This window comes from Acipenser ruthenus, chromosome 34, assembly GCF_902713425.1.
Source record: "Acipenser ruthenus chromosome 34, fAciRut3.2 maternal haplotype, whole genome shotgun sequence".
NCBI classification, from domain to species: Eukaryota; Metazoa; Chordata; class Actinopteri; order Acipenseriformes; family Acipenseridae; genus Acipenser; species Acipenser ruthenus.
The window spans coordinates 1,104,471-1,130,948 of NC_081222.1; the positions used below are offsets into that span (position 1 = coordinate 1,104,471).

The 26,478-nt window shown below is 45.9% G+C and overlaps 1 protein-coding gene across 1 annotated transcript; it reads right to left on the reverse strand.

Annotated features, from left to right (window-relative positions):
- Window positions 1-3,662: 3,662 nt before the first annotated feature.
- Window positions 3,663-22,600, reverse strand: LOC117966841 (protein Hook homolog 2-like). The gene is made up of 22 exons (XM_059007005.1): window positions 22,380-22,600; window positions 21,144-21,226; window positions 20,466-20,538; window positions 19,634-19,684; window positions 19,402-19,534; window positions 19,030-19,097; window positions 18,237-18,299; window positions 17,931-18,011; window positions 15,322-15,476; window positions 14,740-14,880; window positions 14,421-14,622; window positions 13,574-13,684; window positions 13,165-13,252; window positions 12,709-12,778; window positions 12,429-12,566; window positions 11,400-11,487; window positions 10,235-10,269; window positions 9,179-9,261; window positions 8,704-8,807; window positions 8,159-8,266; window positions 6,916-6,987; window positions 3,663-5,650 (listed from the first exon to the last, which is right to left on the reverse strand). The coding sequence occupies exons 1-22, from the start codon at window positions 22,422-22,424 to the stop codon at window positions 5,510-5,512; spliced, it is 2,133 nt and encodes a 710-aa protein (XP_058862988.1). The 5' UTR covers window positions 22,425-22,600; the 3' UTR covers window positions 3,663-5,509.
- Between the last annotated feature and the right edge of the window lie 3,878 nt (window positions 22,601-26,478).

The window sequence follows — 26,478 nt, forward strand, 5'->3', positions numbered from 1 at the left end:
AGAATGGATTGAAGCCGTGCTGTGCAGCTCAGTGTGGTGTTACCCTGCACTTGCAGTACCCCTTTCCGCCGCTGGGTGGAGTCTTGAGCACACATTCAGCAGTAGGAGGTCATGGCTTTTCAGAACCTATAACCTCCTACTGCTGCAAGTATGCCAAAGTCGTTTTTCATTCTTTTTACACTGATTTGATTGTTTCGTGTTATTAAATGCTCGATTATGGGTTTATTAGTGTTCTGTTTATATGCTAATGCGTTTCAATGTTGTATTTTTTGCGTTTTTTTACGTTTTTTTGCCAAAAAACAAAAAGTTGTATTTTCATGAAAAACATTTACGTTTCAAAAAAAAAAAAGGTTAAAAAACACGCCCTCCAGTGGAATAATGAGGTATTGCACACCAAGGAATATACACCAGGTCTTTGTACAATAACACAAGACTCAGCTGCTATCGACCTTGTGTATTTCCCTTGGCGTGCATTACCTCTTTATTCCACTGGAGGGCGTGTTTTTAACCTTTTTTTTTTTTTGAAACGTAAATGTTTTTCATGAAAATACAACTTTTTGTTTTTTGGCAAAAAAACGTAAAAAAACGCACAAAATACAACATTGAAACGCAGCAGCATATAAACAGAACACTAATAAACCCATAATCGAACATTTAATAACACAAAACAATCAAATCAGTGTAAAAAGAATGAAAAACGACTTTGGCATACTTGCAGCAGTAGGAGGTTATGGGTTTTGAAAAGCCATGACCTCCTACTGCTGAACGTGTGCTCAAGACTCCACCCAGCGGCGGAAAGGGGTACTGCAAGTGCAGAGTAACACCACACTGAGCTGCACAGCACGGCTTCAATTCATATACCCAGAGAGCCAGCCAGAGAGCTGCTGAACACCACACTGAGCTGCACAGCACGGCTTCAATTCATATACCCAGAGAGCCAGCCAGAGAGCTGCTGAACACCACACTGAGCTGCACAGCACGGCTTCAATTCATATACCCAGAGAGCCAGCCAGAGAGCTGCTGAACACCACACTGAGCTGCACAGCACGGCTTCAATTCATATACCCAGAGAGCCAGCCAGAGAGCTGCTGAACACCACACTGAGCTGCACAGCACGGCTTCAATTCATATACCCAGAGAGCCAGCCAGAGAGCTGCTGAACACCACACTGAGCTGCACAGCACGGCTTCAATCCATTCTGTGCACAGTAAATACATTGGGGCTCATTTACTGCATTCAGGGACACCTGGTCAGACACCTGGACCACCTTGCCTGCTTTCATGCCACTTAGTTTATCAAGAAAATAAAAGCTTTATAAACACATGCGACAAGCCTGATGGTTTGAACCCAGAGCCCTGCACAAACCAGTCCCACACTCTACCAGGTGAGCTAACCAGCCGCCTTTCTCCGCTCATTGGTCAAATGCATTCTTAAATGTTGTGGGGTAGACTTGGGGATACATAAAGAAGCGCATGTGATTTGAACTGGAGTCAAACCCAGGCTCACGATAGGACTAAATTTAACAATATTATTAAGAATGAGGAAAAGAAAACCATGTGTTTCATGTGGGACTTGAACCAGCGACCCTGGACAGCAGAGTGCAATGATCTACCAAATGAGCCAGCCAGAGAGTTTCTTGAAACTGCTGTCAAATGCCTTCCAGTACTTTGACTAATGCTTTATACAGCATGTAGGTGATTACTGCGTTGAGAACATCCGATAAACGTGTCACTTCTATTGTGTCTGTGACAGACTCAAACAAATACACACACAACACAAGACTTCAACCACAACTCTGGTGATTATTTATCAAATCTATTTTTATCTCTTAATCAAAGAACACCAGTCATGCTGTGCCATTGTGTTGTGGGTCTGGTTCACTTGTACTGGGAGCTGGATTTGAACTGAGAGCATTGGGCTCTGATGCCCACAGTAATTGGTTCAAGTCCCACAAGTGTTAATCCTTCAGAAATATTATTTGCCCTTCTCTTCCATCTGTGGATAAACACCCAACATCATTAGTTACAACCAGCATCATGACTTACAATCAATACCATTACTTACCTCAGGAGCTCAGCACCATGAGCTGGATTTGAACCGCTGTCTTAAGGGAGAGAAGGCTGTGGGATTAGCCCACTGTGCCACCAGCTCCTGCAGAAATACTGTGCTCCACGCTGATTAACAGGTTAAAGAACCCATTCTGTGAACGTGAAACAAACTCTCCTGGATCATCTGAAAATGAAAGGAAAACACAAGCCCCTAACATGGGGTTTGAACCCACGACCCTGGGAAGCAGAGACCCACACTCTGCCAACACTGCTAGCCAGCCAGCTGCTTCTCATGTTGCATGAAACACATTATTACATTGTGTGAGGTGGACCTGGGGACAAGATGTGAAGCTCAACATTTGTGACGAACTGGATTCAAAGTCAAACCTGATTGATAAAAAGGTCAATTAAACAATTTTTTTGAAAATAAAGGATTAACACTTGAGTCTCACGTGGGATTTGAACTGACTATTCTGGGAATCAGAGTCCAATGCGCTACCAACTGAGCCAGCTAGAGAGCTGCCTAATAAACCTCTTAAATGCTCAATAAAGATGCATTGAAAATATTATCCAATTGAAATCAAAATCAGGGATGCGATGAAATGAGAACACAATGCTGGGACCACAACACTGGATATTTGTTTTGCATTGATTTTTATGATGATGATGATAATTTATCTTTGTCAGAGAATCCCCTTTGAAGCGTGCAGTGCAGTACAGACAGCAAGCTAGTCCTAAAATTCTACAGCTTTGTCTCCACCTGGCTGCCACCCGAGATATTGCACCAGATGTGAAACTGCCATAGGCATTTTGTGTCTCCCTCTGCTGGACACGCATCATATTGCACCAGCTAAATAATAATTAAAACATCTACAAGAAAATTAACTCTATAGAACCCATATCTATTTAAAACACTTACTGAAGCCTTCTTCGGAAATTCCTATTTATAGATATATATTTTCTTTATATTTTATTTTGTATATATAAAAATTGAAATGTATTTGCTTACGATTGTAAGTCGCCTTGGATAAGGGCGTCTGCTAAGAAATAAATAATAATAATAATAATAATAATAATAATAATAATAATGTGTTTGTTTTTGCATTTTTATTGCCTGTAACAAGTATACTAAATTTTCAGTAAGTCGTTTTGGATCTAAGCATCTACTAAATAATAATAATAATAATAATAATAATAATTTAAAAACAGACTGTAACGCTGTAGAAAAGTCTTCAGGTGACGCTGTGCACTTCAGCGAGTCGCAGGGTGACCTTCTCATTGGGAGATGCTTCGCACTGCAAGACGATATTAAAACGCTGTAAGACTCACCGTAAAACGCCAATCCCAACATCACCGAATGCATACATGCACGTAACAGGAAGTCCTTGTGCTTCAAATGGCAAATCCCAAAATATATTGCATTTTTTGTGTGGTCTCAGATGTGCAGTTTTGAAAGAAACACATTTATTATGATGATTATTATGATGTAATATCTGTAGTTGGTTCCAGTCCTGTGTGTGTTATTAATAAAAGGCGCTGTGGTTTATTACAAACGCCGTTTCCTCACGCTGCAATACAGAATATGAAACAAAACAGGACCATCAAAATAACACATTTGGTTTACTAATTTCCAGTTTTATTTCATTGCAGTGCAAAGACACAATAGATTGCTCAGCTTTCATTTACAGTACCTGGTATAAAACTAAAAACAGCAGCTCCCCAATCCCTCCCCAAGACCATTTAAAAAGTTCCAGTGATCACAACAGAAATGAGATTTAAAACAAAACACAAACCAATCCCTTAGAAATCATACGAAACTCACACATCTCCACCGTGTGCTCGGAAGCGGACAGCAGGATCTGCCCTTTGACCCTTCCAGCCACACAAATAAAATCGATGCCATCTTTCTCATTTTTTTTTGCAATGAGACACGGGTTTCAAATACACCGACAGACAGACTGGGTGGATCCGGTCGTCCGAATTGCCGGTTTCCTCCTCGTGATGCTCGAGTCGCTCTCAAAACGTGTTTGAAGGTCAAACCGTTTTGAACAACAACAGCAGGCGCTCGATTCCGTGTGCAGCTGAAGGGGTTAAATCAATCGTGCAGTTTTTAGTGAACAAAATACGTTTGCGACTTCTGAACAAACAAACGCTTGCTTTTTCTGTTCGTTTCCTGAGGGTTGCATTTGATTTCAATATTAAACAAAAAATTAAATACTACTACTATTACCAATAATAATAATAATAATAATAATAATAATAATAATAATAATAATAATAATAAACGTGGTAAACCTAAACGTAGTGCGACAGGAAAGGCCAGTAATACTATTCTAGTGAGGTGCTCTCAGTGGCTGTGCTGTGCAATTATAATTTTACAAACACACAGGAAGGCAGGCAAGCTAAGAGAACGGCTGGGGCATTTCCAACACGACTCCTCCATCGACATGCACAGAAACCCTGTCTTCTCATCTGCCGACCGCACATTAAAAACCAGCCCGTTGAAAACACACGGGCTTCTGTGGTAGTTAAATGACTGTTTTTAAAATAAACGTTACAACTGTACCCTTTCGCTCTCATTATATATAAAGAGAGAGAGAGAGGATACAGACAATCCCATGGCAATCCCATAGATGAAATCAATTTGATTGAACCCAGCCTTCCATCTATACAGCAACACGATCGCGTTGGGTGATTCGTTACCTATCTAATCTGGGAAGACTTTTTCACACACAAGACAGGTTTAGTACTGAAGTTGAAACAAATTAGAATATTTAACAAAAACATCCCCAGACTATACCAGGAAAAAAAAAAGTATTGAAAACTTTGTCTACGGGCTTGAAATTATATATATGTATATATATGTTTATTTAGATGTTATAAAAATCTTGATTTTCGTTTCAGGAGCAAGTTTTTTTTTTTTTGTTTTTTTTTTAAACCGAACACTTTGGTTTGGTATTGGTTTGGAAAAGGGGGATACAGTAGAGTAGTGAAATTAAAACAATACATTAAAAGCATACCAATAAAATAATAAAAATCTAATTAAAAAAATCAGGAAAAAACTCCCAGAAAATGTAAAGTTCCTGGCTGGTGTGTTTCAGCATTTCAACTAAATAATTCAAAAGTGAAAAGCACCAGACTCTGCATTAGAAACCTGTTTTCAAAGTGGGTGGATCATTACATACCATTAGATAATCCCTGACTCTTAATTCTGAACTGAAACTAGACTGCGTTACCCAGGTGTCACCAGCAGGGCGGCAGCGTGTTCATTTGCTCCCTGTCCTGATCACCTGCAGAAAAGTCAGCTCCCTGGCTCCTCCCCTGACTCCCTGGCTCCTCCCTTGGCTCCTCCCCTGACTCCCTGGCTCCTCCATTGGCTCCTCCCCTGGCTCCTCCCCTGCCCTCCTCCCTGGCTCACTAGCTCCTCCCCCGACTCCTCCCCCGACCCCCTGGCTCCTCCCTCATCGAGGCAGGCCCTGCTGCAGCCTGCTCTTCAGTCCTCTGCGCGCGCTGGTCGTCTGTCTCTGCTGTGCCAGGAAGGATTGTGCGAGTGCCGGAGCCCCAGTCCTCTCCTTCGCCAGCTTCTGATGAAGGGCCATTCCCTGCAGACCACAAGCAGCAGCAAGCAGTTACACAGCTTATACTTAAAAACTGATCATTAAAAAGGTTACATTCGAAATCTAACATGAAATGCTACTGTATTACTATTATGGCTTCCGGTAGACTTTTTTCACAACATCACTTTGATTACATGATGTGAAATAAAATATCAAAAAAATTATGTTCATGTAGATCATCACCATTATTATTATTATTATTATTATTATTATTATTATTATTATTATTATTATTATTATTATAAGAAGAGCGACCAGAATTATCCCGGGTTTAAAAGGCATGTCGTATGCAGACAGGCTAAAAGAATTGAATCTATTCAGTCTTGAACAAAGAAGACTACGCAGCGATCTGATTCAAGCATTCAAAATCCTAAAAGGTATAGACAATGTCGACCTAGGGGACTTTCTCGACCTGAAAAACAAGGACCAGGGGTCACAAATGGAGATTAGATAAAGGGGCATTCAGAACAGAAAACAGGAGACACTTTTTTTACACAGAGAATTGTGAGGGTCTGGAACCAACTCCTCAGTAATGTTGTTGAAGCTGACACCCTGGGATCCTTCAAGAAGCTGCTTGATGAGATTCTGGGATCAATAAGCGACTAACAACCAAACGAGCAAGATGGGCTGAATGGCCTCCTCTCGTTTGGAAACTTTCTTATGTTCTTCTTATTATTTTTTCAATCCGAACATTCTAGGTGATGCAAAACATTTTGTCCAGAGCTGCAGTCACACAAATAAAAGCAGCGCTTGTCATTTTAAAAATGCTCGGGCACAGCGTGTGGAAGAGAGGCCACGGGCTTGCTGTTAACTCCAAGTCTCCAGGATATGAAACACACAATGACAAATCAAAGCGATTCATCACTCAAGAGACGTGTTTGACACCTGTAGCAAGTTTTAAAAGCACACTGAACTGTGAGAAGGAGGAGGAGGTGGTGGCAGCAGTGTGGAGTAGTGGTTAGGGCTCTGGACTCTTGACCGGAGGGTCGTGGGTTGAATCCCAGGTGGGGGACACTGCTGCTGTACCCTTGAGCAAGGTACTTTACCTAGATTGCTCCAGTAAAAATCCAACTGTATAAATGGGTAATTGTATGCAAAAATAATGTGATATCTTGTAACAATTGTAAGTTGCCCTGGATAAGGGCATCTGCTAAGAAATAAATAAATTAATAATAATAATAATAATAATAATAATAATAATAATAATAATAAAGGTGGGCTTGGTCACGTCTTCGAGGCTGGAGACTCACCATGTTGTACCAGGCACTGATGATCAGCTTCTCCTCCTGGTCATGTCTGGACTTGGACTTCTCAAAGTCATGCTGGGGAACCGCAGGGTTACAAACAAACATCGAATCAACTCAGAGTTCAAAAGACGAAGAGGCGACTGAGCTCACAAAATAATTCAGGCAGTCTGACATCCACAGCTCCGGCGGTCAGTTTAGCATCACCCTCTATATAGAATGAACTCACTCTGCTTCATGAAGTGGAATGAAACCTGCTGAGTAATGTGACCTGAACATATCGAATTACACACCACTGTAAAACTGAAAAATGAGACATTTTCGAAATCTAACATGAAATACGACTGTACTGCTGTGATGGCTTCCTGGTAGACTTTTGCGTTATCGTTTTGTAGTTTCTTTGATTACATGAAACTAGAGGGGAGATTGTAATGCAAGACTTTAGCCCACAGCTGTATTTCAGTTTCATTCGATATATAGGTCTCATGTGCAGAAACCCACAGCACAGCAAGCATGAGGGAGGATGTGAGGGGAGGGAGGGTTTGAGGGAGGAGAGGGAGGGAGGGAGGGAGGGAGGGAGGAGAGGGAGGGTTTGAGGGAGGAGAGGGATGCAGGGAGGGAGGAGAGGGAGGGTTTGAGGGAGGAGAGGGAGGGTTTGAGGGAGGGTGTATGAGGAGGGAGGGTCTGACGGAGGGTGTGAGGACAGGGAGGAGAGGAGGGGTGTGAGGGAGGAGGGCGGGAGGCAGGGAGGAGAGGAGTGTGTGAGGGAGGAGAGGAGAGAGGAGGGGGGCAGGCAGGGAGGAGGAGGGGGAGGGGAGGGTGGGAAGAGAGGAGGGTGTGAGGGAGGAGAGGACAGAGGAGGAGGACAGTGGGAGGGTGGCAGGCAGAGAGGGAGGAGAGGAGAGGGAGGGTGTGAGAGCAGAGGAGAGGGGGAGGGTGTGAGAGAGCAGAGGAGAGAGGAGAGAGGAGAGTGGCAGGCAGGGAGGAGCGTGGTAGGCAGGGAGGAGAGAGTGTGAGGGAGGAGGGTGGGAGAGCAGAGGAGAGAGGAGAGGGGGGAGGGTGAGAGAGCAGAGGAGAGAGGAGAGGGGGGGGAGGATGTGAGAGAGCAGAGGAGAGAGGGAGGGTGGCAGGCAGGAGAGGGTGGCAGGCAGGAGGGGGGGGGAGGGTGGCAGGCAGGAGAGGGGGGGGGGGAGAGGGTGGTAGCCAGGAGGGGGGGGGGGGGGGGGGGGGGGCACGCAGGCTGCTTCACCTGGAGGTGCTGGATCCTGCTCTCTCTCTCCTGCAGCTGGTTCTTCAGAGACCGGACCTCGGGAGCCACCGTATCAGGCTGCTGCTTCGGGTCCAGTGTCTTAATAACCTGCAAGAAACAACCGTCCGTTACACCAACCTGTTTTTTGCTTGAATGAGCCAAGAAATAAAAAAAAAAAATAATAATAAAACTTCAGCAAGTTCAAAACGACAAACGTTTCGACTCAAAAAGTCTTTTTCCACATCTAAAAAGAGCAGGAATCCTTCAATCCTTTCAACGGTGCAAAAGGCTTACCTGTCTCTGCTCCTTGTCTTAGCAGAACACACAGGGATGGGAACGAGGCTCCCGCTGCACAGTGGTTCGATCCATTCCTGGTTTTCACTAGGAGTTTAACACGACACCCCCTGAGCTTGCTACACACACACACACACACACACACACACACACACACACACACACACACACACACACCCCGCGGCGAACCAAGCTGGTAAGACCTGCACCCGCTATGCACCCGGAGCCTTGCTGCCCTCCCTGACACTGACCGTCCGGGCCTTCTCCACGTATTTCCTGTAGCGCTCCTCCATCGCCTTCATGTCCTCGTCTTTCTTCTTCAGGCTCTCCTCAAGCTCGTCAATCTTCCTCGCGGCTACAACGAGAACGAGAGCCGGGCGTAGGACAGAGGAACTGAATACAATTCAAATCGAATTACGGTGCCAGTATCCTTATAGAAGCTTGTTAAAAAAAAATAACAAAGTTCCCCTAAACTGAGCACAGAGTTCCTGCTTGACCGCAGGGTTTAAAACCAGTGGTGTTAAAATCAATCCATCCCGATCCTGGATGTGATATTCAACTCCAGGTTTAACAGATAAGATCCTGAACCAAGGTCTGGATTCAGGTGTATTTGGTTTGGTTTAGAACAGGGCTGTTGGAACACAGACCAGGAGTGGAGTCTCCCTCCAGGACCGTGATTGGCCACGCCTGCTTTAAAAGGCGGATTCTAGAAGCACAGCCTCTTACCGTCGTCGTCGATTCTGGGCTCCAGGTCATCGATAAACTCCTTCTTCTTCTGCAGGTCCGAGTGCGCCTCGTGGAGCTTCTCTCTGTGGAAAGACACAGACAGCATCGTGGGTGTAGCTCGGTGCTTAGAGAAAGGGGCTTGATACCAGGACGTTCAAATCCCGGCTCAGCCAACGACTCACTGTGTGTGTGTGTGTGTGTGTGTGTGTGTGTGACCCTGAGCAAGTCACTGAACCTCCTTGTGCTCCGTCCTTCAGATGAGATGTAAAACAAACGAGCTCCTGATGATGATGATGATGATGATGATGATGAGGACGAGGATGATGAGGATGAGGAGGAGGATGATGAGGACGAGGATGATGAGAATGAGGAGGATGATGAGGATGAGGATGATGATGATGAGGATGAGGATGATGATGAGGATGAGGATGAGGACGATGATGATGACGCATAGCTTTTTTTCACGCAATCTCATTTTGTCGTTTCTTTGAATACACAATGTTAAATAAAAGATCTAAACTACGGTCTCAACCCTAAAGCTCTAGGCGATGCTCAATGTTTCGCACATCGCTGTATTGGTTTCATTCACAAGGCTGGAGAGAAACAGCCTCTCCACCAGTCTGGACGTCTCATCCCTTCAGAACAACCCTCTGTGTCTTCACAAGAAACAGACGAAGAGCAGCTAGGACTCTGTTAAGAGGCACAGCAGCTTAGTGCGGAGACACTGCGTTCGGTCTACTGCTGAAACAAATAACAAGAACACTAACGATATCTCTTTTTATATAGCGCCTTTCATAGTGGACCCCCATCACAAAGCGCTTCACAGAGGCAGGCTGTGAACTGCGCGTTATATGCAGAGTAACTTACAAAAGGACATTGATTTAACATCTCATCCGCAGGACGGAGCACAAGGAGGTGAAGTGACTTGCTCAGGGTCACGCACAGCGAGGCAGTAAGTGGCAGAGGTGGGATTTGAACCTGGTGACCTTCTGGTGACAAGCCCTGGACTTTAACCACTGGACCGCACTGCCTCCTCTGGGATAGGGCTTTACTTACAGATGCTCGTCTAGTTTTCTCTTCAACAAGGATGACTGGAAAAGAGAAAAAAAAGAGAAAAAAAACACAAATTAGCCTGACGTACAGAAAATATCTTGAGTGAGTTACACTTCACACGCACGCGCACACACACGCACGCACACGCTAAAATCACAACTGGCATGCATATATATATTTTTTCAGTGGTACTTACAATAGCCTGGCAGGAGACAAAACCGCATGAAGGACAGAACGAAGGAAAGAAAGAAAGAAAGAATCATATTAGCGATTTTAAAAGGAGACTTCTGTAAAATCATGTTTGAATCAGTGTGTCTGCATGCAAAGCTGTAAAAGGAAAATGAGAAGCTGGGTTTTTTATTTTTTACTTGGTTGTTTTGAGAACGCGAGGCTGACGTTTGTTCAGGTCTGCCCTCAGTGAAACTGTGAACCTGTGCACAACAGCTCTCTCACGTTTGCTGTACTTACAGCTTCCGATACACAGTAAGATCAGAGAGGATGATTATTATTATTATTATTATTATTATTATTATTATTATTATTAATGTTTAATGCTGCGGATGGTACAGAACATTATAGTTGATGTTTGAGAAGCAGAACCAGGGGCTGGTCCAAACAAGCAAACGTTTGTGAACTTTTGGAAAACATTTGAAAACTTTTTTTTTTCTGCAGGTGGCCTGTTCGAGGCTAACGTCTAACGGTCGGGAGAGGCGGAGGGCAGTGGAACAGGAAACGGCTCCCGGCTACAAAGAGATTCGTTTTTGGAGGCTGGACATTTATATGGAGCCAGGCGAAGAGCAATTTCAGGTATGTTTCATATATTTCACTGCTGAATAATGTCACGTTAACATATTGAATTGCACCTCGCTTTGTAGTTTCCCATATATTTCACAAGAAAAGCTGACAAATTCAAAAAGAAATGTAACATTTTGAAATCTAACATGACATACTGCTATTCCGGTAAACATTCATTAAATCATTTTGCAGTTTCTTTGTTTGCATAAAAAGATCTAAAATTATTATTATTTTTTTTTTTCAATTTCTCAATCCTAAAAATTCTAGGTGATGCTACTTTTGCACGAAGCTGCACGCGGATCAGCCTGTTTTTGGAGTAGCAGGGGTGTGCTGCAGCTCAGAGCGTGTCGATTCATGTCAGGGTGCGACTCACGTCCTCAGTCTTGGTGTCTTGCTCTTGTAGAGTTCTCTGCAGCTCCTGCACCTGCGCCTTCAATTCAGTGACGTGCTGCTGGTCCAGCCTGCAGTGAAACACACACACACACACACACACACACACACACACACACACACACACACACACACAGTCAGGGTGTGTTCAATTCAATTTTAAAAAAGCAATTTCCAATTCCCATTCAAATCAATCCCAACGCATCGCCGTTCGCAATCCTGAAGCATTCTGTTACAATGAGCTTCTCGCAGACAGCGGCCACAGCCAATCGCTTCCACTGAAGTCGCTGTTTGTCAGGCGATTAAAACTGGCTTTGTGTGAAAGCAGCTGGACGATGGCAGCGATTAGGACGTCTCTAAAATATCCATGCCAATTCCTTTGAAGGACTTGGAATGCATTTTAAAAAGGAATTGGAACTGAAAACGCACACAAAATTACATCAAATCTCAAATCCCTTGCAAGCGTAGGTTTAAAAATACGCGAGATAATGTCTTGGGAAGGCCTGCGACACCACAGAGCTCGTTGGTACGCAGGTCCCACGCTGAAACAAGGGCTTTATCTGCAGCGTTAGAGGGGGGGAACATTAATAGAGACGGACCAGCAGGGAGGAGAGAGCTGCTGGGTGGGACTGTGCCTCCAGAAAATCGATCGGAAACCAAAACGTTTCACGATAAAAAGGAGGGGTTCAGTGAAAACTGGATTCAGGCTCATGAAAGATAGAACCAAGAAACCTCTCTCTCTCTGCACGTCATGTTGTTCATCTTCCTTGAGTGTACCTCACCCACCCACCCACTCACCCACTCAACGTTAATGATGAAAATGACGGAGAACCCCATAACAACGACCCCTGACCGGCTCAGAGCCAGATTCACATGTGCTGTGAAGCCACCTTCACAGATCGGTTCTTGCTCAAAAGCACCCAGGCCTGCCCCTGCCCCTGCCCCTGCCCCCTCCCCTCCCCTCCCCCTCCCCCCCTCCCCCTCCGATGTGCCAGTGGAAGCGGGACGGTACCGGTTCTGAGTCTCCAGGCGGTTCTGGCTCCGACGGGACTCCTCCAGCTGGCCCTGCACCTCCGCCAGTCTCTGCCGGCCGCTCTCCTCCTGCTCACACAGCATCCTGTTCTCAGACTGCAGCCGCGCCATCGAGTCTCTGAGGGGGAGAAGAGGAGGGGAGGCGGGGAGGCGTTACGCAAGCCTGGCCCGCAGGGGACGCGCCCGCATCGGCTCTCCGTGTGAAGAACTATTTAGACAATAGAGCTCGTTGGTTTGTTTTTATATATAAACCGACTCACTTGAATTCCGCTGGCATAATCTCCGCTGCCAGGTTACCCACTGAACTGGCGTCTTCCTCACCAAGGGAATCTGCAGGAGGAGAGGAGGAGGAGGAGGAGAGAAGAGAGAAGGAGAGGAGGAGAGGAGGAGAAGGAGAGGAGGAGGAGGAGGAGGAGAGGAGGAGGAGGAGAAGGAGAAGAGGAGGACTAAGAATCCACACACATGCGCAGGGTCGGGGGTCAGTTCCTGTTTTTGAATTCCAATACCATTCCCAATGACTTTTTTTTCTTTAAATCAATTTGCAGTTTCTTTGATCCCATGATGATGTTAAATAAAATATCTGTAATAAATACATTACATTTTGAAAATCGAGTTCCTAAAATCCTAGGTGATGCAAAGCTTTTTTGTCCACAGCTGCATTGCCGGGACGTTTCACACGTCGATTCGAGGGGTCGCTTTGGAGGGTCTGCGTGTACCTGCTTCTCTGAGGAACGTCTGCTCCACCTGCACACACCTGAGCTCTTCGTTGGTCTCTCGTAAGGTGTCCCTCTCAGCGATCAGCCTCTGAAAAAACAAACCAAATCCATCAACACTGTATTTATACAGCGCTTTCCATACAGGACCACACAGAAGGACATCTAAATACAATTCGTGTGCATAGAGGATTTAGAATTCAGTTTTAAAAACAGCTCTTTTAGCGTTTCTATTGAAGGCATTGCTAGATGAAATGGGAGCCGTATCAGTCCAGGTGTGACAGACAAAAGAGAGGCGACGCCTTTCATTGGACCAACTAAACCAGAATGAATCGCAAGCTGAGACCTCAGAGGTCTCCTCTTCGGGGTGAACGTAGGAAAGAGAGCTCGACCCCCGTGGAGCCCCCCTCACCTCCTTCTCTTTCAGGAGGGCTTCGTACTTCACGTGGACGTTCTGGAACTCAAACTGCCACTTCTCCGCCTTCATCGCCTCCGAGGAGTGCTTGCTGTGCAGCTCGTGGACCTTGGAGGAGAAATCGTGTTCAGACGGAGGAAGACTTGGATAGATGGACAGGGGTCTTTTATTACCCCAGCCCCTCACCTGTCTCTTGTAGCTGTCCAGCTGGCTGTGCACAGCGTTGGCTCTCCTCAGCCCCTCACCTGTCTCTTGTAGCTGTCTAACCCAGCCCCTCACCTGTCTCTTGTAGCTGTCCAGCTGGCTGCGCGCAGCGCTGGCTCTCCTCAGCCCCTCACCTGTCTCTTGTAGCTGTCCAGCTGGCTGCGTGTGGCGTTGGCTCTCCTCAGCCCCTCACCTGTCTCTTGTAGCTGTCCAGCTGGCTGCGTGCAGCGTTGGCTCTCCTCAGCCCCTCACCTGTCTCTTGTAGCTGTCTAGCCCAGCCCCTCACCTGTCTCTTGTAGCTGTCCAGCTGGCTGCGCGCAGCGTTGGCTCTCCTCAGCCCCTCACCTGTCTCTTGTAGCTGTCCAGCTGGCTGCGCGCAGCGTTGGCTCTCCTCAGCCCCTCACCTGTCTCTTGTAGCTGTCCAGCTGGCTGCGTGCAGCGTTGGCTCTCCTCAGCCCCTCACCTGTCTCTTGTAGCTGTCCAGCTGGCTGCGCGCAGCGTTGGCTCTCCTCAGCCCCTCACCTGTCTCTTGTAGCTGTCCAGCTGGCTGCGCGCAGCGTTGGCTCTCCTCAGCCCCTCACCTGTCTCTTGTAGCTGTCCAGCTGGCTGCACACAGCGTTGGCTCTCCTCAGCCCCTCACCTGTCTCTTGTAGCTGTCCAGCTGGCTGCGTGCGGCGTTGGCTCTCCTCAGCTCCTCCTCCAGCTCGCAGGTGCGTTGCATGTACACGCCGTTCCTCTCCTCCAGCAGCTTCACCTGCCTGCGCAGGTCTCCCAGGTCCTCCAGCTTCCTCTTGTACGTCTCCACCAGAGCCTCCAGCCGGCTCACCCTGTCTGACGAGTGCCTGCACGGCCAACCAAAATCAACAGAATCACAATCCGACCGGTCAAACCCAGCACAGCGAGGAGCCGTTAACGAAAGCGGTGTCGAGAACAGGCCGGAGCTGTGGCAACGAACTTACCGCAGGACGTCCATCTCGTCTTTGAGGGACTGGGCCTCCTCCGCCAGGCTGCTCAGGTCCTCGTTTCGACGCTGCAGCTCGGACACCTCCCTCTCCAGCGTCTCGGCGCGCAGTCGCAGGTCGTCCTTGGAGCTCTCCAGCCTGTCGGCACATTATTTTTTTTTTAAATTATGACTCAATCCTAAAGTCCTAGGTGATGCTAACCCTTTGGACGCAGCTGTGGTTTGATCAAGAGAAGTCCTGTCCTGCTGTAGCGGTCTAGAAGCTACACTGGGGTCAGAGTGGAGTGGAGTTTGAAGGTGGATGTGTAGACTGGACAGGTTTTCAGCGTGCGCAGTGTTAATAGTATTCTTGGTAGTTTTAGCTTAATAAACACACCCTTCCCTATGCATACTTGAATTATATATTTTCATTCATTCAAATAAAACCATCAGAATTTTCTAATACAGTAAAAGGCAAAGTCAAAAAACTGCATTCCCTTTGCCTGTACCGAACGCGTCGCTCTCTGGGACGTCCCGTGGAGATCCCGGAGAGGTGTTGTGTGTGTTTTTGGTTTTCACGGCTTCCACGCTCATCGCCTACCTGAAGTTCTCGTCCTGCAGCTGCTCCAGCTGGCTGTGCAGCAGCAGCAGCTTCTTGCCCATGATGTTAGTGGGCGGGTCTCGCTGGTTCAGCTGCTCTCTCAGGCTGCGGGTCTCAGACAGCAGAGCGTTCCTCTCATCCTGGATAGAGGATACCTGAAATCACACACACACACACACACACACACAGACAGAGACACAGAGAGAGACAGAGACGCACACACACAGTGACACAGAGAGAGAGAGAGAGATGCACACACACAGTGACACAGAGACACAGAGCGAGAGAGAGAGAGACGCACGCATGCACACACACACACACACAAAGACGCGCACACAGTGAGACAGAGACAGAGAGAGAGAGAGACACACACACAGAGTGACACACACACAGCGACACAGACAGAGAGAGAGAGAGAGAGAGAGAGAGAGAGAGAGAGAGAGAGAGAGAGAGAGAGAGAGACACACAGAGTGACACAGAGTTATAATGTGATATTCTGTAACAACTGTAAGGGCCCTGGATAAGGGTGTCTGCTAAGAAATAAATAATAATAATAATAATAATATTTGTGTTGCTGTGTTAGAAAAGTCGCACATTCGATGCTGTCACACAGGTTAGAGACAGTGTAGTTTGGCATTGTGGTGAGAGAGTTAGAGGCACACACACTTGACAAAACTGTTAGCTGTGCAAAAGGCATGCGGTTACACAGCCGTGTGCACATGTATGAGAACGCCTCCAGATGTGTCCTCGATATCCTTTACAGACCCGCCTGCAGGAAAACCTCTGGGGGGGAGAATTCACATTCAGCTCAGTAATCAGGGATATAGAAACAACAGGCGCTCCTGTGTGAAAACGTCAGACCGCTTTGTGCTTCAATCATGCATCTGTCTCCTGCGTTTCACCATGTGTGGCTCTGTGTTCCTTTACTCTCACTGTTTTAAATGAATTTCCAAGGTTTTCAGTTCCAGCGGTTTGATTTCAGATGCGCAACAAATCAAAAACTACCGCAGCCGCGTTGCGTTCTGAAACACGTGCGCGCGGCTGTTTGACATCAGAACACGCTAGCAGAGTGCTGCACACGTCTGCTGCTCCGTTAGGGAACGCACTGACAAAGGCCGCAGAGACTGCACAGAGAGACACATGCAGGGGCGCGCAGAATGAGCTGCAGGGGAATGCCAAATCTGTACTGTCCCAAGTCACACCGCGTCTCCCGGGACACACGGAGACTGATGAAAAGGAGATCGACTCTCCAAAGTGTTTAACTGAGGCTTAACGCTGTCTACAAACACAGTGTTCAGGGAGCGACCTTTGGGAGCTGGTTTGGGTTACTTGTCTATCCTTGCTTGGTTTAAGCGGCTTTCAGGAGACTCCCTTGTTTGTGCTGTGCCAGTCTTGACCTTGCAGAAAATATAGGAAATATCGCCAACCCAATAACTCTGGATTGGTAGCGTATGGATTGATTGAAGGGAATATATTAAAAAAAATAAATAAATACGAACTTTCTTATTTTTGTAACAAGGTGCCCAAAACAACAGGGTTTAAAATGTACCGACAGACAGCCAGACAGACAGACAGAAAGACAGGTTGGATCAGGGTTATCCAAACTGTCAGTTTCACTCGAGTCGCTCGGGGGTTGAAACACAGAGACACCTGGCCTGCGAAGATCTGTTTGGAGGGGTAGTTCAGTTCAGGGACACCAAAGGGGTTTAGAAAAATAAATGATGATCACGCAAAAAAAAAAAAAAAAATACTGCAAATACTACCGGAGAGATCGCGGTGAAGAGACTGCTGAACTGGGAGAGAGCTGGGGAAGCACGCCTCGGGACGTGCAGTTACGTTGAGCTCTCTTGAATAAGCGGACTTACCTTCCTCCCTCACCGTCAGCAGCGGTTGCCAGCGAACTTCGACCCTGACAAAGTTCATCTTCAAGGGACAGACAGCGTTCTTTTAGATCAGGTTGCAATGCAAGGATCACACAGGGCCAGATTATAAAGGTCTATTTAGTTCAGATTGTTTATCTGAGCAGTTCTGTACAAGGTTTAAAAGTGTTACCGATATTTAATATTATTATTATTTATTTCTTAGCAGACGCCCTTATCCAGGGCGACTTACAATTGTTACAAGATATCACATTATACATTATTTCACATTATACAGATATCACATTATTTTTACATACAATTACCCATTTATACAGTTGGGTTTTTACTGGAGCAATCTAGGTAAAGTACCTTGCTCAAGGGTACAACAGCAGTGTCCCCCACTGGGGATTGAACCCACAACCCTCCGGTCAAGAGTCCAGAGCCCTAACCACTACTCCACACTGCTGCCCGACATGGTGTTAAAATTAAAGATCTCAATTATTATTATTATTATTATTATTATTATTATTATTATTATTATTATTATTATTTATTTCTTAGCAGACGCCCTTATCCAGGGCGACTTACAATCGTAAGCAAATACATTTCAAGTGTTTTTTTTTCCAATCCTAAAATTCTAGGCGATGCCAAACTTTTGACCATAGCTGTATGTTTCACCTTCTGAAATGCTGACAGGAGATAACAGTCCGAATCATGCACCTACACCGACTCATCGCTGCCCCCTACCTGCTGTTCCAGCTCCCTGCATCGTAGGGTCAAATCCTCCTTCTCATGCACAGCCTCACTCAAGAAATAATACTTCTGGGCCTGCGACACAGACAAGGTTAGGCCGATTATCGGAATATTAAAATCGAGAACTTGTTTTGTTTATTTACTCAAAACAAATAAAAATGCATGCAGGTTAAACAAAACAGGCAGAGTTAAATACACAATTCTTCCACGGCTGCTGCACGCTGCGGTACAGAGGACTTTGCAATCTCTTTAGGCTTCACAGCCCTGCTAGTTCGTACAGGAGGGTTTTCAACACGCTACCTGATTGTCGAAGTCTCCGTATGTTTCTGGGGTCCCTGGATCTGCGGAGTCCTTCGTCATCAACTGAACGGGGGGAGCGAACACATGGAGGTTAGAACGAGTCTCCACCACCATCATCATCATCATCATCCTCATCACTCAATTCGTAGCGAGATGCGGACGGAGTTTCAGAAACATGCCGACCGAACAAGCAGGACGTTTCTTTAAACACAATGGGTCTCGTGGGGCACCATCTTTTTGGAGGGGCGAAAAAGACAGCGTGGCACGTCCCCAGTATAAAATAACGTACCTGTCATTTTTCTTCTTACTTGAAAAACTTACAACTTTTAAAAAGGTCTGTTTCAAAGCTCTTTGCAAAATGTCCGCTCTAGTGCACTGATAGCGTCAGGATTACTGCCCAGACTGTCAAACAGGTAACACAGCAACCACGATCCACGACGTGGTACGGAACAGAGCGATTTAGAGGAGAAATCTCAAACCCCAAGTGCACTAGAGCGGACATTTTGAAAAGAGCTTTGAAACAGACTTTAAAAAGTCATCAGCTTAAATCAGGGTGTTAAGAATGAAAAGAGAAATGACAGGTCCGTTATTTAAACAGGTGTAGCAGCACGTGGGGGACGCGCGACGCCAGGTTTTTTCGGAACCCCGGGACGATGCATCCAAGTGCAGATCTGCCCTGCTTGTGCATTCCAGCGTACGCTCAGGTAGTTATTTCTGCAGAGATTTACATCACGGTCAGGCTGTTAAGAAGACGTGCAAGTAAACCACGGTCAGGAAGCGGAGGGGCTCTCACCTCCTGGATGGCCGTCATGACCACATGCTGCACGGACTCCTCCAGGGTTATGATCTGCTGGATGTGAGCTGCACAGGAGACAAGTTCAGAGCTAGCCCCAGATTTAACAAGACAACATCCGAATCACAATAACGTACGGCCCTGCCTGGCTTTTGGGACTCTTCAGAAGGTAAAGAAAAACCATGATATACTTAGGAGGCTGTGTGGTGAATAGTTTGGGAGAAGTGCTGGCATTATTTGGACCCCTCGCCCCTCGCCCCTCCTTCCTCTCTCTCTTCCCCTCCCTCCCTCCCTCTTCCCCTCCCTCTCTTCCTCTCTCTTCCTCCCTCCCTCTTCCTTCCTTCCTCCCCCCCTCCTCCTCCTCCTCCTCACCTTGCTTCTTCTCACAGCTGACCGCACAGCCCAGCACCAGTTGGACCAGTTTGCCCAGTTCAGTCTCGTCATTGAGCTCCCCGATCCGGTTCACGTCGGGCAGGTGACGGTCTGAAACGGGGTGGCCCAAAACCTACCGGCAGAAACCAAGAGACGCCAGCTGAGCGCGGCTTTCCCCAGCGAGAGCAGCGGGACGGGGGGGACGGCCGTGCGAGCGAGTCTGCATACTCACATCATGGAAGTACTCCAGCATGCTCTGCAGGATCTTCTTCAAGTTGTTCACCTGTTTAAACACACACACCACAAACACCAGCGTGTTAGGAAGCGCTGTGCTCCTAACCTGCCAAGGGGCCACTGCCCTCATTTGAGGATAGGCTGCTTTGCAAAAAATTGGAGCATTTTTAACTGCCCGCATCTCCTGTTATTTTAAATGTGGACTATATTGTTGTGTTACTCCAATTGCGTTTAGTCTAGATGTGACGCATCAAATTACATAAATACTTTTATTTAACAGCAAAAGAAACTACAGTCTACCGGAAGCCATAATAGCAGTACAGTAGTATTTCATGCTAGAAATGAGAGGGGAGTGTGGAGTAGTGGTTAGGGCTCTGGACTCTTGACCGGAGGGTCGTGGGTTCAATCCCAGGTGGGGGACACTGCTGCTGTACCCTTGAGCAAGGTACTTTACCTAGATTGCTCCAGTAAAAACCCAACTGTATAAATGGGTAATTGTATGTAAAAATAATGTGACATCTTGTAACAAATCTTAAGTCGCCCTGGATAAAGGCGTCTGCTAAGAAATAAATAATAATAATAGATTTTGAAATGTCACTTTGTCAGTTTTCTGTTTAGTATTTGGGAAAACTACAAAGCGTTGTGTGCAGTTCGATATGTTAACGTCACATTATTCAGCAGGTTTCATTCGACTTTATGAAGCTGAATGAGTTCATTCTATAGGGGGATGCAATGCTTTTTGACCAGAGCTGTCCAGTACGTGGGGCTCCAAGCTGGGCAGCGATCAATAATCGACTACTCAACGCGTTCAATGATTGCGGTGTCTGTACCTTCAGCCTCCAGTTCTCTGCGCTCTCTTCTTTGATTCGTCCGAGCCACGCCTCGTTGAACCAGCCAGGGTCTCTGCAACACACAAGCACACCCAGAACTCAGCCAACCCAGGCAGGCAGCGCCAAACGCAAACCAGGCTGGACACTCGCTACTCCCTCCCACCGCCAGCAGCAGGGATGGGGTCCTGTTTTATTTATTTTTAAATCAATTCCCTTTCCCTTTTAATCAACTCCAACACCTCTCCGATTGAAATTGCAAATCCGCAGCATTCTATTACAACGAGCTAGACAGCTGCGACCATGAATCTAGTGGTTAAAGAAACGGGCTTGTAACCAGGAGGTCCCCGGTTCAAATCCCACCTCAGCCACTGACTCATTGTGTGACCCTGAGCAAGTCGCTTCACCTCCTTGTGCTCCGTCTTTCGGGGTGAGACGTAGTTGTAAGTGACTCTGCAGCTGATGCATAGTTCACACACCCTAGTCTCTGTAAGTCGCCTTGGATAAAGGCGTCTGCTAAATAAACAAATTATAAAATCAAATGTCGATCAATTGTGACAGTGATTCACAGCCTTTAGGACCTGGCAGGAAATGAAGCAGTCCGATTTCAGGCCGCTTTCAAGCCAGTCCTAGGGGCAGATGGCAACGTGGTTCAGACGCGTTCGCTTCCAGTAAACTCACATCCTGTGCAGCACATGTGCCACCGCCACGCCGCTCGTCAGTTCCTGTTTGGAGGAACAGGAGGGAACCTGGAACGTCTGCAGCTGAAAAAAACAACGACAAGAAACAAACAAAAAAGACACAGGATTAGATCCGGGGTGAGGGTCCATCGCTACCCCAATTCCTGTTCCCTTTTAATCCATTTCAACACATCGCTGATTGAAACTGCAATCTGGCAGCATTCTGTTCAAAGGAGCTTCTCAGAACAGCGCCATCAACAAACGACTCGCACTGGAGTCACCGTGCGTCAGTCCATTCAAACTGGCTTAACGTGAAAGCAACTGAACAATCGCGACCGGAATCAGAATTGGAATTGATTTTTAAAAAAAGAAATTAGAAAGGAAAGACTGGTATTGACATTAAACTTTCATTAGTTAAGAGAAAATTCTTGCCCGGATTAAACCAGCTGTCTATATGGGACTTAGTGGAAGTTGGTGACGTAATGTGGTAGGCAACTGAATATGCGGTGTGACGCAATAACACGAAACACGCAGTGACGTAATCTTCAAATACAAACGTGTACCAAACACACTAAGAGCGCATTAATGTCAAGCCTGTGTTGAAATAAAAAAAGTGTACAATAAATGAAATCTGATCGACTACCACCAGAAAAATCGATAAAAGCAAAGATTACTCTTACAGCTGACCTTCATTTAATTAATTTTTTTTAATGATTTACATCGATTGCTTAACGAAAGGTAATAGGACCTCTTGACCCGTTCCACTGTTATTGAGCAAACCTATTTATTAAAACAAACAAACAAAAAAAACTCATTTATGAATACAATGACGTAATAATTGATATAGCTCGTTTTTTTTTTTTTTTTTTGAAGTTAACAAATCTGGTTTGAGGAGTGTAGACTTAGTTTTTTATCAGTACAGTACAGCTTGTGTTGCACCGTGGTGTACAGTTTGAGGATTTGACGTGTTTAAAAGTTTATGTAGAATTTCACACGAGTTCCACACAAACTCCATACTTAGATAATAACATAGTTTTTTTTTTAAATAGCGAATAAGCCACCAGTAGCTTAAACGACATGCCATTGTGTATTATTACTGTTCATTTTCATCTGCAGTTTAATCAGACGACATTTGCAAACAAGCCACCTGTTACTCCCAGGAACATTTTTTCACATTGGAAAACGAAAGGGGAGATCAGAGAGATGATACCATCACAAAATAAAACCGTTTACTCACCCATATCAGCAGCGAGTCGCACAGCTGGGCTTTCTCCAAACTCATGGCGGCTGCCGAGCACAAAATATTTGGTGTCGTGTTGTTTTCCTTTCGGAGTGATTCCTCCCCGGCACCTCCTCGCTCAAACAGGAATGGCCGCTCGCTGCTCCTGCCTCTGGAATTTCGCTTTTAGCGGGTGGAAACCGTCTGTGCTGGCTCAGCTCGGCTTCCGTAAACGACCTTTTGCCATAGCAACGTGTTCAGTCACAGCTGTCCTGTGCGCATGTTATTATTATTATTATTATTATTATTATTATTATTATTATTATTATTATTATTATTATTATTATTATTTATTTCTTAGCGACTTACAATCGTAAGCAAATACATTTCAAGTATCACATTACAAGTATTAATACAATTAAGAGCAAGATAAATACATGTCTGTTTAAAATTGCACCGGCAAGGGTAGGGTCGGGGTCGGATTACTGAAGGTCAAAAATAATCAATACTTTGATTGAGTACAAAAAAAAAAAAAAAAAAAATTGCTATCGCTGAGATTCGTAAAACTTTTTGTTTTGCTAAACGCGATGCTTTTGAATGAAAGAGACTTAGTCAAAGTGTTCTGTGGAAAAACTAAAACAAAACACATGTAGGCCTATCGCCGTTTATCATGTCAGCTAAGATGTGGAACAACTCCCAACAGTTAAAACAATTGTGTGTGTGGATTGAAAATAATAATAATAATAATAATAATAATAATAATAATAATAATAATCATTCAATAAAGCAAAATACAGTAGCTATATTGTATGTTTTAACCCCAACAATTCAATTCAGCAATATAAATAATAAAAACGTATACTACTTAAAAACTGACCATTTAAATTTATATATATATATATATAGTTAAGTAAGGATCTTTATACAGCCCCGAAGCAAAACCACCAGCGAGTAAATTGATAGTTTTTTTTTTTTGTTGGTTTTTTCGTTTCTTTTAATGTAGTTATGTGTTGTTACGCGGTCATAATAAATCCATGCATGGGATCGTTCCTCAGTGCTTTTAGAGAGTGGAGAAAAGACCGTGAATCAGAAATCTACAAAAAGGTGTAAAATGTTAGAGACGTTTTGGGACTGCCTGGCTCTGGCTGATTTGTCATCAATTAAAAGAAAAGAAAACAAAATGGTGAGGCACACTGTACTGGAAATCTAACAAGAGAACAAAGGTCATTACTGATGAGCAACACATATCTAAAACTGGAGCTTTATTGCAGAGCAGAGGGAGGCTGTTCAGAGAGTAGAAGAGCCTCCCGTTCTCTTTCTCTGCTCCGCCAGCACAGAGCAGAGGGAGGCTGTTCAGAGAGTATAAGAGCCTCTCTTTCTCTTTCTCTTTCTCTGCTCCGCCAGCACAGAGCAGAGGGAGGCTGTTCAGAGAGTATAAGAGCCTCTCTTTCTCTGCTCCGCCAGCACAGAGCAGAGGGAGGCTGTTCAGAGAGTATAAGAGCCTCCCTTTCTCTTTCTGTGCTCTGCCAGCACAGAGCAGAGGGAGGCTGTTCAGAGAGTAGAAGAGCCTCCCTTTCTCTTTCTCTGCTCCGCCAGCACAGAGCAGAGGGAGGCTGTTCAGAGAGTATAAGAGCCTCTCGTTCTCTTTCTCTGCTCTGCCAGCACAGAGCAGAGAGAGGCTGTTCAGAGAGTATAGAGCCTCGCTTTCTCTGCTCCGCCAGCACAGAGCAGAGGGAGGCTGTTTTGAGAGTATAAGAGCCTCCCTTTCTCTTTCTGTGCTCCGCCAGCACAGAGCAGAGGGAGGCTGTTAAGAGAGTAGAAGAGCCTCCCGTTCTCTTTCTCTGCTCCGCCAGCACAGAGCAGAGGGAGGCTGTTCAGAGAGTATAAGAGCCTCTCTTTCTCTGCTCCGCCAGCACAGAGCAGAGGGAGGCTGTTCAGAGAGTATAAGAGCCTCCCTTTCTCTTTCTGTGCTCTGCCAGCACAGAGCAGAGGGAGGCTGTTCAGAGAGTAGAAGAGCCTCCCTTTCTCTTTCTCTGCTCCGCCAGCACAGAGCAGAGGGAGGCTGTTCAGAGAGTATAAGAGCCTCCCTTTCTCTTTCTGTGCTCCACCAGCACAGAGCAGAGGGAGGCTGTTCAGAGAGTAGAAGAGCCTCCCTTTCTCTTTCTGTGCTCTGCCAGCACAGAGCAGAGGGAGGCTGTCCAGAGAGTAGAAGAGCCTCCCTTTCTCTTTCTCTGCTCCACCAGCACAGATCAGAGGGAGGCTGTTCAGAGAGTAGAAGAGCCTCTCTTTCTCTTTCTCTGCTCCGCCAGCACAGAGCAGAGGGAGGCTGTTAAGAGAGTATAAAAGCCTCCCTTTCTCTTTCTCTGCTCCACCAGCACAGAGCAGAGGGAGGCTGTTCAGAGAGTAGAAGAGAGGACATTCTTCTACTCAGATTGTTATATATATGTGGCAGGCAGAAAAGTGCTTGTGATCTGAATCAGAGACAGACCTCTTTCCTGGGAACTGGGGCTGTTTATAGCAAAAACTACACACGAAAAACCACAAGTGTGTCACTGAAGCATTCTTGGACAGGGAAGAAAGGGACTGGTTATTTGTAGGTGGGCTGCTTTGATTCAGTTTCAACAGACTGCGAGTCTCTTTTTGATTAATAAAATGACATCTTAATATCTTCACAAGAGGCTTGGTGGTCCGGTGGTTAGAGAAAGGGGCTCGATACCAGGAGGTTCAAATCCCAGCTCAGACACTGACTCACTGTGTGTGTGTGTGTGTGTGTGAGTGTCTGTGTGTGTGTGTGTGTGTGTGTGTGTGTGTGTGTGTCAGTGTGTGTGTCAGTGTGTGTGTGTGTGTGTGTGTGAGTGTGTGTGTGTGTGTGTGTGTGTGTGTGTGTGTGTGTGACCCTGAGCAAGTCACTGAACCTCCTTGTGCTCCGTCCTTCGGATGAGACGTCAAACAAACGAGCTCCTATTGGAAGTGACTCTGCAGCAGCAGCAGCAGCAGCAGTTGTATTTGGAAGTCGCTTTGGATAAAAGTATAATAATAATAATAATAATAATAATAATAATAATAATAATAATAATACACATTAATGTATGTTTCAAAACCAAGCAGCACAAAACAGAGACGTTTCATGGAATCCCTTTGAAGCTATATTTACTGAATCTCTGTTTTCTGCAAAAGTGTTTTTTTGTTAATGATAACCCCCCCCCCCCCCTTCCTTCATCTTCCACAGAATGATTTTCACTGTGACTGCACTCTGTGGTTTTGAGATGGACCTGATGATAGCTGCCACAGCCTCCCTTCTCATCAGCCTGTGTGTTTCTCAGCCCAGCCGGATGGCCAATGAGTGAACACACAGTGAGATGTTATCGGGGCACCTCTGTGACTCTGACACGGGTCTCTGCTGGCTTTTCCCAGAACCGAAATGCAGACAGAGCACATAAACAACTTCAGAGAACACAGATTCCTGTCACTATTCTTGAAAAAAAAAAAAAAAACTGCCAACAGCACCTTTGCCCTGCTGTTCAATCTCCGTGCCTCAAGCCTGCCCTGGACTGGAGGGAGCACCCTTTCTCTTAGGGGGTTGAGGGAGGGAGGGAGCAGTTCAGTCTCCATGCCTCAAGCCTGCCCTGGACTGGAGGGAGCACCCTTTCTCTTAGTGGGGTGAGGGAGGGAGGGAGCAGTTCAGTCTCCATGCCTCAAGCCTGCCCTGGACTGGAGAGAGCACCCTTTCTCTTAGGGGGGTGAGGGAGGGAGGGAGCAGTTCAGTCTCCATGCCTCAAGCCTGCCCTGAACTGGAGAGACCAAACCTAACCATCCCAACAGCACAGAATAGAAAACTATAGAGCTGATAGTTCTGAAAAGGTCATTCACTTGTATCGTTTTAAGAATTATCTGGTGTTCCATTTTTGATCAGGAGGGGGCAGCATAGACTCAAGTTCAGGATCATGAACAATTTTCTTCCAAATAACAGCCCGTAGTCAATCCTAGCTTAGAATGAAATCACTGGCACCCCACTAAAAAAAGAAATAGGGTGCTAGTCTCCTTAGCATAGCAAGCTGTAACCCCAAATAGAGTGGAACGATCCCCTTTGACACATCACTGTCGCATGTTAGCCCGG